This window comes from Cryptomeria japonica, chromosome 2 (assembly GCF_030272615.1).
Source record: "Cryptomeria japonica chromosome 2, Sugi_1.0, whole genome shotgun sequence".
NCBI classification, from domain to species: Eukaryota; Viridiplantae; Streptophyta; class Pinopsida; order Cupressales; family Cupressaceae; genus Cryptomeria; species Cryptomeria japonica.
The window spans coordinates 602,623,005-602,638,436 of record NC_081406.1 but is presented as its reverse complement, the minus strand read 5'-3'; the positions used below and the strand labels follow the sequence as shown (position 1 = coordinate 602,638,436).

The window sequence follows — 15,432 nt, the reverse complement described above, 5'->3', positions numbered from 1 at the left end:
CTGAACCCAAAAAACATTATCACATGCTTCCTATAGGTCTCACATAATTCCCAAACATGATTCCAACCACTATAATTAACTTAAACAATCCAGACACACATTGCACCATCAAACATGAAGAATACTCTGCGTTGTTGCTCAACTGGATATTGGATCATCAAAAAAGTGACAGAATCAATACCAGAGGGTAGATTTGCATGATAACAGGCTTCTGATACTTAACCAATCAACCCTGATCACAAAAACCAAAATCTGCTTCACCGAAAAAAGAAAAGTGCTCTCAAACCTGTACATTGAGCTTCACCAGGCAAACTGATCACATAAGACATACTCCAGAATACCCGTTAACCAAAAATTCATACCGGATTAAATCAACAAGATGAGTTGCCATCAATGACAACTCCTAAGCATCTACAATCATCAGAGACTACTAATCTTCATCGGAGCATCACCGGAACATCAAATGCCAACACTTACAACATCTATCCCTAGGGTATCTCAATGCCATTACTTATAACTTCATCAAGAACATCTCTATATAAGCATAGCACCATATATTGCTACCATAACCAATGCATTCTAACTCAACTGACACTATCTTTTTTCATGCATACATAGCATACCTCTCTAATCTATCTATCATGAATACATTCATTAATGATACAAATCCCATTAAATCCCTAAGATTCATTTTAAGAGCACCAATCCAAATGTTCCTAAGCCCAATTACTTATTCAACATCCTAGCATCATTATTCATCTTCCAATGCTAATTACCATATCACTAATCCATCTCCTTTAATCATAATAGACACTCACATAACAATAAATGCATATCCATAGAATCAATTCTATTAATCAGCATTATCCAAGAGACAACATGATACAACATTACATTTCTTAAAAGTATTATGTTCGTGGCCTAATACATCATCTACCATTACATATACATCAACCATTTACATCAAAGAGCATAACTCTCAACTACAAATACAATTACATCATGAATTCTACACATACATATGCCATATGAATCATATGCATCAATCTGCTACAAGTATCCATCCATAAGCTGAAGAGATAGGAATCATATATGCATATAATAGGCTCATGTTTATTGAAACCCTCGCACAATTCATTAACCTTGGTTGCAAAGTTGGGGAGGTCCTCCTCTATAAATTTTATAGGTGAAGATGTAGGAGAGCCAAGGGGAGGAGGAGGGGTAGGAGGGGTGGAAACATTACTCATAGAGTTTTCAAGGGTCCTTTTAGATCTATTGGACCAAGAGGGTCAACAATTTATAGCCTTTTAATGGAGCATTCACTAGTGGGGGAGGGGGGTGTAGAGGGTTATTAGATTTAGTTGTCCTAGATGGGTTAACCCATGTAGGATTCTTCTAGAGCTTTGGGGTGGCTTTTTTACCATTCAGGTTGATCGACAACTCAACACACAGGTCGGGACCAAAGAGATATTTTATCATATTTGTTCATATTTCTTAATTATTTAATTTTAATTTCTTTTAAAATATATGTTGATCATATTTATATTTTTATGTATACAATACTCATATGAAGTTTTTTGATGTCATTATATAATATTTCTTGATATAAAAATGATGCTTGTAGACATGAATATTGTTTTATTTATGATAACAATTTTTAAAAAGAATAAATTCTAAAGTAATTAAGAAACCAATTATAATTTACAATAAATTAAAAAACTTGTAATCATACATTAAATATTACATTTAATTGGAAAGGGAACATGAAATAATGATACCAATAAATAGTTTTATATAATTGATGGTTTTTCTAACTAAAACTTGTCAAAATAGAATATGTGCACCTAAAAAAAATTCTTCTATATTATGTGTCTTATTCCGATTTCGTAAAGGTGAGTAAACTCAAAAGGAAAATAGAATCCAAAAAAATTGTCTTTAAAATATATTAAACGTCAAAGACATATAAATATCTTAAACAAAGATAGATTGAAAGCTGAAAGTGTAATCATTAATAGATTCAATTTCTTGCATGATTTGAATTACATAACTTTTAGATATAAAACTCATATTTAAAACTTTTAAATAATTAAAATAATATTTTTAATTATAATCCTTCATATTAAATTCATGAATTTTCCATAGTTCATAATACTTCATATTAGCATAAAATATCTTAAATTAGTTACATATAATCTTTTATATTTTTTTTAATTAAAAAAACAAATTATAATATTATAATACCTTGCATTAGTACTAATATATATTATATTATACATATTTATATTAATAGTTATAAGATTATATTTTATTTACCTAGAAAAATATTTATTTTACTATAAGATTATTTAAAAATTATTTTATCATATTTGTTATTTTTTTAAATTATTATTTTTTAAAATCTTTTAAAATATATGTTCATATTTATATTTTTATGTATGTAATAATCATGAAATTTTTTGATGTCATTATATAATACTTTGAGACATAAAAATTATGTGTGTAGACATCAATATTGTTTACTTTATGATAATAAATTTTAGAAAAAAAATATCTTAAGTAATTATGAAAGCAATTATAATTTAGAATAAATTCGAGAAAATTGTAATTGTCCATTAAATATAACATTTAATTGAAAAAGGAACATGAGATAATGATACCAACAAATAGTTTTATATAATTGAAGGTAATGGAGCCTAATTACCTTCCTGATTTAGAGGTTTTTTATTTCAATTGTATTTGGGTCGAATTTCTTCATGGGGGGTTGGCATTTTCACTTGTAAAATAAAAAGTGGCTTTGTAAATTGATAGAGATGGAGATACAGAGGAAAATATAAAGAAATATAGAAGAAGAGGGAGAGTGAGAGATAGGGAGAAAGATATTGAAAGCGAGATAGGATAATAATTATGTAGTCTTTTTTATGATAGGAAAAATATGTGCGCATTGATATGCTTTTGTTTTATAACATGTTCACATTATAAGGCACTCATATTATAATTTTCTTACATTATGGTTCAATAGTTACTAAGCCTAGGATTGTTCACTACCATGCCATATCGCGAGACACACTTATGTTATGTCATAGATGGACCAAAAGGTAGTTGTGACCACTTTTGGGTCCCCAATCTTTCTACACACACCCTCAACCTTTTATAAACAACTAAATTATAATAATATAATTAAAAATATATATTAAAATAATTTTTTATTTTAAAAAAATATATGAACATAAAATACATTATCTTTTTTTACATTCCATTAGTGTGTATTATTTTAGAATTCAAAATGTTTATGTTAATTTCTCTTGACTCAAGTTAAAAAGTTAGACAAGTATTGATGGTTTCTTAATACTATGTCAACTTTAAATTTTCACCCAAAAATTCATATCAATTACCATTCATTGCAATACATTCCTCAAAATTTAGTTTTCATGTTGTAATTGTAATGTTTTAAATTCCATATTGTAGTCTTCTTTGAACTTTTGAGGTGTGATTATTTTCACCCACCTTTATTTTGTGAATATAATTGTTATTTTGTTTTAACTAGTAATCTATACAATATTCATAAAAAATAGATTTTTTATATAAATAATACTACATAATCTCACCAAACATTCATGCACAAGTGCTACTTAAGAAATAATACGGCATGATTCATTTTACTATGCTTTTTATTAAAAAATACAATATTGTTTACCACCATAACAAAAAATAAATTTAACTATAATAACATTAATAAAAAATATTATTTAATAATGAATAGTAACCCAATATGTTATTGAAAATGGTAAAGTAAAAAATCTCACTAAACAAATCAAACTTTTCATAGTGATAATTCAATTCAAAATGAATAATACACCTTGTTGAATATTGTAATTTTATTCACCTTTTGGCATTGACAATGAGATGGGAATAAATGTCAAAGCAATTGGAAGATTTACTTTTATTGTTCCAGCTTGTTAATCTTGCGATGCTTAAACTCTGCATAAGTCTTAGCATTATATAAGGGAGGATTTTTGTCATGAATCAAATCTTTCATTGGGCCAATAATTTTATTAGGAGGAGGAGTGCAAAATACTGGCCATGACATTCTCACTTTGTCCTTGCTCACCACACTTCGATGCAAAACACTCTTGTACTTTCCATTGCTCAAAACCTACACCATTACTATCATCATGAGAAAAATGTGAGAAATTAAAAGAAAAAGAAAAAAAATAATAGAGATAGTAAAATAACCTCTAATTGGTCTCCAATGTGGACAATGATAGCATTGGGAACATACTCTACACCAACCCAATGACCATCTTTATGCACTTGTAGACCTGGAACTTCATTGGGCACAAGAAGGGTTAATGAACTCATGTCGGTGTGGGGTTCTACTCCCAAAGCAAGTTCTGGTTGGGGACATGGTGGATAGTAATTTATTTTCATCTCCATCTCCAAATCTTCACCACCAAGTTCTTCTTTCATGGCATGTTCTTCCACACCAAGATAAAGAGACAAAGCTGAAAGCAACTTGTTCACCACTTGTAAAAGCGCCCTAGCATATTCATCATTCACCTCTCTAAAATAGAATTATTAGTAAGTATAGACATTAATCGCTCAAAACTAAATTATTTTTTATAATTTAATTACAAAACATTAAACATATTAAAACATGATTTTTAATGAAATATATGATCACATGATTCATTAATAGATCTTAAAAGTAAAAAATAAGCGATTAAATAAATTATTTACATTGATCTAAAAAACATATATAGACTGTTTCTTATTGTTCATTTGAAAAATTAGTATAATTGTTTACAAATAGAAAGTTAAATACTCATGGTTTTAAAGTGATCTACAAAATATTAAACCTAATCAAACTAGGTTTCTTTTACACAAAATTACTATTTTATCAAAATTAAAGTAAATAGAAAAATTATATATTTTTAGACAAACTATTGAGTTATACCAGTCCAACATCTATAAATAAAACATATTAAATTAATATAATTATCTTAAATATATCAAAGTATTTTGAATTTACATTATATACTTACAAATTATTTAATAAGTGTGATTTATTTAAGAAAGATCAAATTTAAATATTTTTTTAACAATTACAAATAACTAAAATTACTGAAATCAAAAATTAATTTAACTAAAATAAAAGTAACCTTTTTTAACTAACAAACACATATTTATGAATTATTTAAAAAGATAAACAAACTATTAGTGCCAATGAATTTGATGAATTGGATAGCCCAAACACCTTAATTCTCAATCCAAGAGTTACAAACATAGACTAGTGGTAGTGGGACCATGCCCACAACAACTTTAATGTATTGGATACCCCACAAACCTTAATTTTCAACCCAAGCATCATGAAAATAGACTAGTGCAAGTGGGACCATGCCCCCAAACCTTGACTATGGAAATTGACGATATAAAATACATACAAATTATTTTATAATTGTGATTTATTTAAAAAAGATCAAATTTAAATATTTTTTTAACAATTACAAATAACTAAAATTAATTTAACTAAAATAAAAGTAACACTTTTTAACTAACAAACATATATTTATAAAATTATTAAAAAAGATAAACAAACTATTAGTCTAAGTGGGACCATCCTCCAATGACTTTGATGAATTGGAAATCCCACAAACTTTAATTCTCAACTCATAAGTTGCTTCCATACATTAGTGCAAATGAGATCATGCCTCCCAGAACTCGAATGAATTGGATATCTCAGAAACCTTAATTCTCAACCCAAGAACTATGAACATAGACTAGTACAGGTGCAATCATGCTCCCAAAAACTTTGATAAATTAGATACCCAAAAATCTTAATTCTTAACCCATGAACTATGAACATTGACTAGTGGATTATATTACATAAGAAAAGAACTTATATATGATACCACAAAAGAATTTATAAATGATATAAGCCCCACGTGAATTCATAATCGGATGGCTTAAATCTCACACACTATGCTTTGACTTCTAGACTTAAAAATGTTGAACACTCAGAATTGAATGACATTCTCTTGACTTAATATGTTGATTAATGTATGTTTTAAGACTGACCATCAATAACAGATGAATGAAACTGAGAAAAACGAACTAAATGGCAAACTCACTCATATGGATCAACAAAAGTAATTCACTCATAAGGATCTGCAACAACAGTGGAAAACAAGCTATGATGCACGAGTAAATGAAAGAGAGAGGAAGAAGTATACATGTAAGAGGAAGGATGGCGAGGCCAGGTTTTGAAGTCACGTCTGGAAGGAGGCCACAACATATGCAAATAGTAGTCAATCCACTCCAGCTTTCCATCAATATTATGGGCCAGCTTGGTGCCATAGCCCTCCATAATACCCACCGCAGAATTGTTAGAATACTTCTCCTTTTCCTCCTGCGGAAGATCAAAAAACTCCTTCCCAACGCCCTGAAGGCGTTGGATGAGTTCTTCTGAAGTTCCATGATTCACCACCTGGAAAAGACCCCATTCACTAGCAGCATTTCCTATGTCTGCTATGGTCTTTTCCCGGAGGCCCTGGTGTGTAGTACCACTTAAATTGGCGATATCTATGAGTGGAACTTTCACAGAAGGGCCGTCTGTGTTGGCCCCGGGCCTCTCGTGTAGTGGCCTTATGAACTCAGCTGGTATGCTCTCCATCCCACTTCCCGCCAGGGATTGCACTCTAACAGCCGCCATTCTTTCTCAGCTTGTTTATTTTATTGAATTACAGAGGATTGTTTTATAGGAGGAAGGAGGAGTGGGTTGAGGGGCAGATATGTGCTTGACTGGTAGATTGGATCCAGCACGAGCTTAACCTAGCTGCTTCGCATCACGTACGTGTCATATATGGACGTCAAAACAATTTTGAAATTGGAGCCAGAATCATTACGTGGTGCACCTACTTCGTACTGGAATAACATAAATATAGGCGTTTTCTTATTTGAAATAGATTGGCCGTTTTGAACAATCAATGGTTGAAAATGCAAGACGATCGAAATCATCGAAATCATCTCATCCCTTCATTTTGCTCTTTCACCACCTACTGTTCATGGTATTGATTGCAACAGTACCTCCCCTCCCGTCTCCTCGTTAAGAAGAAAATGGTATCATCGACTCTGCTTTTTGCGACACGCAATTTAAAAGATGGAGAGCGATTTGTTAATTTGTTAATTTGTACGTGGTATCATCGCTGGCCAAAGCGTCACGCTGTTAATTTTCTTTGTACTGGACTAAGTGTTATTTACCACGTGTAATCTGCCCCGGAAACAAAGTCGTCAGCACTCCATCACCATTTTGTAAGATGTGCGATTGATCCTTTCCTCAACAGTAGCAACTTTGAAGGTTGATAGTTGTTGAGTTCGAGACAAAAGTTTTTTTGCAGCCTTTCACATCATGAATATATTAATTAATTGCTTGATTAAGTGGGGAGTGAGGAATGTCTGGCGTAAGGGCTAGTTCGATGGAATACGTTTTCTTTTAATAAAATAATAAAATATGTTCAATGGATTTTCCTGCAACGACTGTAAGTAGTTGTGGTGAGAAAATCGAGTTGAACATTGCAAATTTTCAGAGCTCAACGTTTACCTAATTAGTATATATGTATTCTAAATAAATATATGTAATTATGTTGACAGGTATCTATAATGACATACAAATATTTGTAAACAAAAAATTGGTTTTGAGTATGTGATATTTCTTGATATTACTAGTATATTTTATGTAAAATAATGCTGAAAGATATTACAGAATTGTCTTGCATGTTGTCAAGAAGGACATGGAATTGAATAATACTGCACTCTTTCACTCTCATTAAAGATGTAACAGTTTCATATATTTAGAAACAAGTGGCAATGATTCTATTTTATTCAAAATAGTAAAATAATACTTATAGAGAAACTGAAACATGCATGTATTTACATGTCATCTACATGTCAAATTTATTCAAAATCAATTTTTTGTTTACGGATATTTGTATGTCATTGCAGATGTCGGCATAAATAGTAATTTAACTACTAGCAATTGTACCTTGGTGTGCAATGGGTACGCCGAATAGGTGTGGAAGATCAATTAAAAAAAAATTGGTCTATTTTTTGCATACATTTATGTAATGTATGAGAAAAATTGGTAGGTCATTTAACAAAAGTCTCAATAAGAAGTAATAACTTCAAATCAATTATGCATCCACTTACATAATTAAATATTATTATAAAAAGAAACATTAATTTTAATAATATAAATATACATAATTGAATATATAGTAAATATAAAATTATAAATCTTTAATGATTAAATATTATTTCTTATGATTTCTTTGTTAAAGAAACACTAATTTTAAGAAAAATTTAAGAATAATATTATTTATAAATTAGATTTTACTATAATGCCACTAATTAATATAGAAGCTAACCAATAGTCTATCGATATCTCGTCACGGTTCTATTTTGATCACAAGCGTGAAGGAGGAGTTGTGGCTTTAATGGCGGGGCCACGACTATTCTAATTCCAAAATGAACCTTTCGTACAGTGTGATAGTGATGTGTTAGTCAATCACAACCGTTTATTATAAAATCGACGGTATAAAACATGCGACTAACACGCGTGTTAGTCAATCCGTACTGCCGTTTTGAAACCAGAATAAAGACGCGGTGTGGGTTCCTTCCAGGAGAACAGACAGAACACCATCGCAATCACATCATTCGCGCCTCTGTATTTATTTCTACTGGTGGGCGTCCGGCATACAACAGGCAGATTCCATGGGGAAATCATACATTAATGATTATGAGAGCGCTGGAGATCGGGAGCTTCATTCTGGCGATGCGAGGAGAAACCAAAAATTTGCCGCGACAAAAGAACGGCATGAGGAAAGCGTGTAAGAGGACGCAATTAATAGTGATGTCACGGTGATATAAAAGGAACTGTGAGAAACGATTTGCCCGTACAAAACGAATAAATCTAACGGATGAAATCATCTTGCATGAATTTTCCGAAGATCTCAACCATTGATTTTAACAATCAGTTTGTCTATTTCATATAAGAGACGTTTTCGACGTAAAGATTTTTTATATGTTGATTTGATTGATATTGTATCTATATTTAAGGAACTGTGAGAAACGATTTGCCCGTACAAAATGAATAAATCTAACGGATGAAATCATTCTAATCGTTTTGCATGAATTTTCCCAAGATCTCAACCATTGATTTTAACAATCAGCTTGTCTATTTCATATATAAGAGACCCCTTCTGCGTAAAGATTTTTTATATGTTGATTTGATTGATATTGTATCTATATTTTAAAAATATAGGTAAATTATGCTGAGAGATATCTTATAATAGAAAGCGCTGATGATTGCAACAATATTAGTAGTATACAAGAGTTTCAAAAATATGAATAATAATAGAGTTGATTGTTCCCTTTTAAATATTATGGCACTCTTCCACTGCCATTTGAATGTCACGGTTTCATATCGCTGGAGACAAGTGGCGAGGGTTTTATTTTATTTGGAGTAATAAAATAACACCTCCACAAAAACCAAAAGATGGCATATTTCATGCATTTACCCGTCATTTGCATGTCAAATTGTTTCAAAATTGAATTTTTGTTTACGGACATTTAGATGTCATTGTAGATGCCTCTCGACATAATAAAAACATATTAGTTATTAATTATAATAATTTTTATTATAGAATCTAATATATAATAATAATAAAATTCAATTTGTATTATATAAAATGTACATAATATATTAATGATATTATATTTATATGTACTTATATTTAATAATTTTAAATGTAAAAAATAAATATAATCAAAACATATAAGAATAACAATCAAATGTGAATGGGAATAGTGGAGGGAGGGAATAGCAGAGGGAACAGCGTTTGCAGGGGGAAATTTGAATTTGAGAAATGGAGGGAATAGCGGAGGGAACAGTGTTTGCAGCGGGGAATTTGAATTCGAGAAATGGAGGGAACAACAATGTTGGTTCCTCTGGGTCTGAATCCACTGCAGCTCGAGGACAAACATCTGATGATGAGGATGGAAGACAGGATGGGGACCCACGAACATGGGACCCTCCTCCTGATCCTGAAAAATTAAAAAATATGCAAGATTCTTGCCCCGAGGTGGTGCAGGTTGATACAGGAAATACCAAGGAGGGGCAAATACCTAAACCATGGAATAGCCTCTTCACTAGACATGCCTCTGGTAAACCGACTGGTAAATCTTCTCTCCCTTTTGTGAAAGATATATCAGACAATAGAATAGGTAAACTTGCGATTGAGGTTCCTGATTTGGTTATTGACCATAGCATTTCTTTAATGACTCTTTCTCTGGTGGGGAAATTTGTCGGACCCCGACCTAATATTGAGGATGTTAGATCCTTTGTTAAAAGAAAATGGAGAATGAAAGGACAAGCTGAAGTTTCTGCCCTGCCACGGGGTTTTTTTGTGTTCTCTTTTTCATGCGGGGAAGATTTGGAAGCAGTTCTAAGTGGAGGCCCCTGGATGTTTGGTAAATCATCTCTTTCTATTAGAAAATGGACCCCTAACATGGAACTAAATGACTCCTTTTTTGAATCTGCTCCGGTGTGGGTTAGATTGCTCGGACTACCATTGGAATACTAGGTGGAGGATGTTTTCTCAGGAATTGCTAATTCCTTTGGGGAGCTTATTGCGATAGACCCAATGACTGCAGCTCGCAAGAGACTAGTGTATGCATGCATCTGCATCAACATATCACAGAATATGGATCTCCCAAGTACTATTGATATAAACTCCAAACTTGGGTTATGGGAACAAGCCATTGAATTTGAATCTCTCCCTTTTGTGTGTTTTTCTTGCAAAAAAGTAGGTCACTGGGCTAAGGCTTGCCCCAGCAACCCTAAAAGATCTATGATTAAAGAAAAAAATATTAATAAACCGGTTTGGAAAGAAAAAAATAACAACAAAGTCTGCAATAAGTTAGAAGAAAAAAGTGGAAATCTGATTCCAGTAAATCAGGAAAATGACTCCAATGACCTTACTAAAGACCCTGCCATGAAGGGGAACAAGAAGAATGAAACCAAGGAATTTGAGATCAAAATAGGCAATACCTTTGAAGCCCTTCAGTTGCAAGAGAAGGAGAATGAAATCAGTACAGAGACACTTGAGGATGGTGAGATTGAGGATATCACTAACTCTCATCATGAGGAGCTATATGAACCCATATTAGAGAAAGAAGAACCCCGCTTAGGGAAAGAGCTTCAGGAACAGGAAATAGATATGTGAAGGAGCAATAAGTTTGGAACGCCACAAGCAAAGTTAAATGCTTTATTCCAGAACATAGAAGTAAATATGACCACTTCACCCCGGAAAAGAGAAAAGCTATGGAGCAACACACAAGATGAATCTAGGGCAGAACAACAAGAAGAAAACACAACAGAAAATGGAAAGAAAATTAAGACCAAGAAGACAAGAGGTCCTAATGGAGTAAAAACCAGAACCAGATCTAAGGTAGATTTTGGGGCCTCAAGATCCCCACCAGGACGCAAAACCATGAAATGGCATAGGGACCAAGAGAGTAAACAAAACATAGCTGATGGAAGGCAGAGAACTATCAAGGAGTCCTGCCCCCAGGCTTCTAAATGAAAGTAATATCATAGAGCATCAGAGGCCTAAATGGTCTCAATAAACAGGATATATTAAGGAATCTTATTCGAGATCAAAATCCGGATATTATCCCGATTCAGGAAACTAAAATGAGTAAAGAGAAAGTGGAGAAACTAAAGTTTTTTTAAAATGGGGTAGTCTGTGGCAGTAGCTCGAATGGAGCCTCTGGAGGGGTTGCAATATTCTAGAATAAAAACACAACCTCTGGAGATATGATAGATGAAGATGGCAATATTCTATCCCTAAAAGCTAGAAATATTTTTGATGAAAAGGAATTTGTTATAACTAATATCTATGCCCCTAATTCCAAATATGCTAGAAGTAAATTCTGGGAAAAAGTTCAGCAAAAAAGAAAAAAATTCTCTATGAATAGTTGGGTTGTTATGGGAGATTTCAATACTCCTCTGCAAGACAGAGAAAAATTTGGAGGTAGTCAAGCTCAACCAGAAAGCAGATCCGACCTGATGGACTTTATCAATGACAATGCTCTCATTGACTTGGATCTCAACGGAGCCTCCTATACATGGTCAAACCGAAGAGATGGTGATGATCTTATCCAGGTAAGACTTGATAGAGCTCTTCTCTCTAATGATTGGATTCTTTCTCATAGTTGTTCCCTTTCTGTTATTAATAGAATTGGGTCAGATCATTAAACCATTTCCTTTGTTGCTAAGAACTCTAAGCATAATCAGAGATTCCCTTTTCACTTCAAAAAGATGTGGATATCCCACCCCAATCTTGAAAATTCTATTGTTGAATGGTGGAATCTTGATATTAATGGAACAACCATGTATAAAGTTGCCAAAAAACTTAAATATGTCAAAGCCAATATTAAGGCTTGGAACAAGAAGGTCTTTGGTGATATTTTTGATTCAAAGAAAAAATTAAAGGAGGAACTGGACCATATTCAAATTTCCATCCAGAAAGAAGGCTACAAAAAGTATTCCAAAGCCATGGAAGATAAGGTCCTTGACAACATTCACACCATTATTTCTAGGAAAGAAATATATTGGAGACAGAGATCCAGGGCTATATGGCTGAAGGCAGGGGACAGAAACACTAAGTTTTTCCATATGACTTCCCTAAAACATAAGGCAGCAAATAGAATCACAAAGCTAACTGTTGAGAACAACACTCTTCTTAATAAGGATGATATTAGGGATGAAGCTGTTAGATTCTTCAAGAAGCTTCTATCTAGTAATGAGGATCTTGATCAGACCCATCAACTCAATCTGGTTAATAATATTCCTAGAATTATAAACTCTATTCAGAATAAGACCCTTGCTACCATCCCGTCTGCTGAAGAAATAAAAAAAGTTGTCTTCTCTTTTCAAGGGGATAAAGCTCCGGGCCTTGATGGATTCCCAATGTTTTTCTTTCAAGAATTTTGGAATATTATGGGGAAGGATACGGTTAATGCGGTGAAAGAATTTTTTGGATCCAGAAGAATCCTTAAGGAATTGAACTCCACTTTTATTGCCTTAATCCCCAAAGTTGCTGGGGCGGATTCTATGGGCAAATTTAGGCCTATTAGCTTATGCAACTCATTCTATAAAATAATATCCAAAGTGTTGACTACTAGAATTTTGGCGGTTCTTCCCTTCATCATATCTGAAGAGCAAAACGGCTTTGTTCCTGGTAGATAGATTCTTGATTCAATCATTCTTGTTCATGAGAACATTCACTCTCTCAGTGCTGCAAAGAAAGAATGTTTCTTGATAAAGTTGGATTTGGCAAAGGCTTATGATAGAGTTGAATGGGATGTTCTATTTAAAATCATGGGGGCTTTTGGTTTTGATGATAAGGCTATCAAAATAATCAAAGAACTAATCACTATTCCTATGTTCTCTATTTTGGTTAATGGATCTCCTACAAATTTTTTTAAAAGTTCTAGAGGGCTAAGACAAGGAGACCCCATATCTCCTATCCTTTTTACCATTCTGGCTGAAAGTATGAGTAGAATGATTCATAAATTGAAACAAAGAAAAACTATCAAAAGTCTTCAACCTTCCTGTGCCAATGTGTTTTGCACTCATCAATAGTTTGTTGATGATACTATCATCATGGGATATTCTTCAGTCAAGGAGGCTGAAGCCTTCAAAATAGCTCTCAACTCCTATGCTTTGGCAACTGGTCAGCTAGTTAATTGGGACAAATCAGCTATGTACTTTCTCAATACTCCAGTCATAAGACAACAGAAAATTGCCAATATTATTGGATGCAAAGTGGAATCGTTGCCTTCCACCTACTTGGGTCTTACTTTAGGGTTGGCTCCCCCAAATTCCTTCTGGAATATGATCATTGATAAATTTAATAAGAGACTTGCAGGATGGAAAGGCTCAATGTTATCTCAGGCTAGGAAAATGCAGCTCCTCCAAGCTACTCTTCAAAATCTCCCTGTTTATGCCCTCAATCTATTTGGTATTCCGGCCAAAATTGCTAAAGCTATGGAAAGAATTCATAAGAGATTCTTATGGTCAGGAGTGGAAGAAAAGAAGAGAATACCTTTGATTGCATGGGACAAGGTGTGTAGACCAAAGAAAAAAGGAGGGTTGGGGATTAAAATTATTAAAACTTTTAACAAAGCTCTTCTTGCCAAGCAGTTATGGAGAGCCTATGACACTAAGAAAGACTGGAACCAAATTTGGTTTGACAAATACATTAATAATCAAACTATCCAAGGAATCCTCAATTCTAAAGATATCCCGGCTGGATCCTTCATTTGGAATAGTGTAACCAAATCCATAAAAGTTGCAAAAGTTGGAGCTGGATGGGTCCTTGGAAAAGGTGACAGAAAAAGGTTTTGGGAAGACCCTTGGATGAAGAATGAAGCCATATTTGATCAAAACAACAATCAAGTTATTGAAGAATGTAAAAGGAGGTTTGGGCTGATGGTTTGTGACTATTGGAAGGAGAATAAGTGGGTCAAACTTGAGGACATCCATCCTAGTTTTTCCTCTCTTCAGAAAGAGTTGTTGTCCTTTTTCCCTAACAACAACTATGATGATGTTTTCCTCTGGAAAAGTGATCCTAAAGGTGAATTCATAGTTTCTTCTGCCTATAAAAACACTTTCTCTCAAATCAGCAATCCCATCTGGAGCAAAGTCTGGAACAACATCTTGATCCCTAAAGTCAACATTTTCTTTTGGCTTGCTTCTCATAATAGTACCCTTACTATTGATAATTTAATTCAAAGGGGCTTCAAATTCCCTATTAGATGTGAGCTCTGTCAGAAGGAGGGGGAATTAGTTGATCACCTATTTTTTCATTGTTCCTTCACTAGGGAAATCTAGTGTAAAATGTGGGAAAAATGGAAAATTAATTGGGTCATGAACAAAAGCATTAAGGATATAATATGGCAATGGAATTATCCTACCAAATGTCAAATTATTAAAAAACTATGGTCTTTGACCCTCCCCATGATATGCTGGGGCATTTGGAAAGAAAGGAATAACAGGATATTTAGGGAAGAAAAGTGTAATATTCAAGTTGTCTTTGAAAAAATATGTAAGGCTATAAAGGAGAACATCAACATCCCTCACAAGAATAATCAGCAATGGGCTATTATTGATATGAATGATATGGAAAAAGACATTCTTATTGAATGGAACCTAATTCATAAGATCTACAGAGTGGACAACAAGAAGAAGAGAGATAACATTGTTTGGAGGTTCCCTGATTATGACTGGATAAAGATTAATTTTGATGGGGCAGCCAAAGGGAACCCTGGAAAGGTTGGTGGAGGTGGAGTTATCAGAAATGCTCAAGGAAG

At 33.2% G+C, this 15,432-nt stretch overlaps 1 protein-coding gene across 1 annotated transcript; it reads right to left on the bottom strand.

The window, feature by feature from the left end:
* Positions 1 to 3,803: 3,803 nt before the first annotated feature.
* LOC131062999 (flavonol synthase 1) lies at positions 3,804 to 6,750 on the bottom strand. Its single transcript, XM_057996747.2, has 3 exons — positions 6,231 to 6,750; positions 4,234 to 4,561; positions 3,804 to 4,153 (listed from the first exon to the last, which is right to left on the bottom strand). The coding sequence occupies exons 1-3, from the start codon at positions 6,707 to 6,709 to the stop codon at positions 3,941 to 3,943; spliced, it is 1,020 nt and encodes a 339-aa protein (XP_057852730.1). The 5' UTR covers positions 6,710 to 6,750; the 3' UTR covers positions 3,804 to 3,940.
* Positions 6,751 to 15,432: the final 8,682 nt, after the last annotated feature.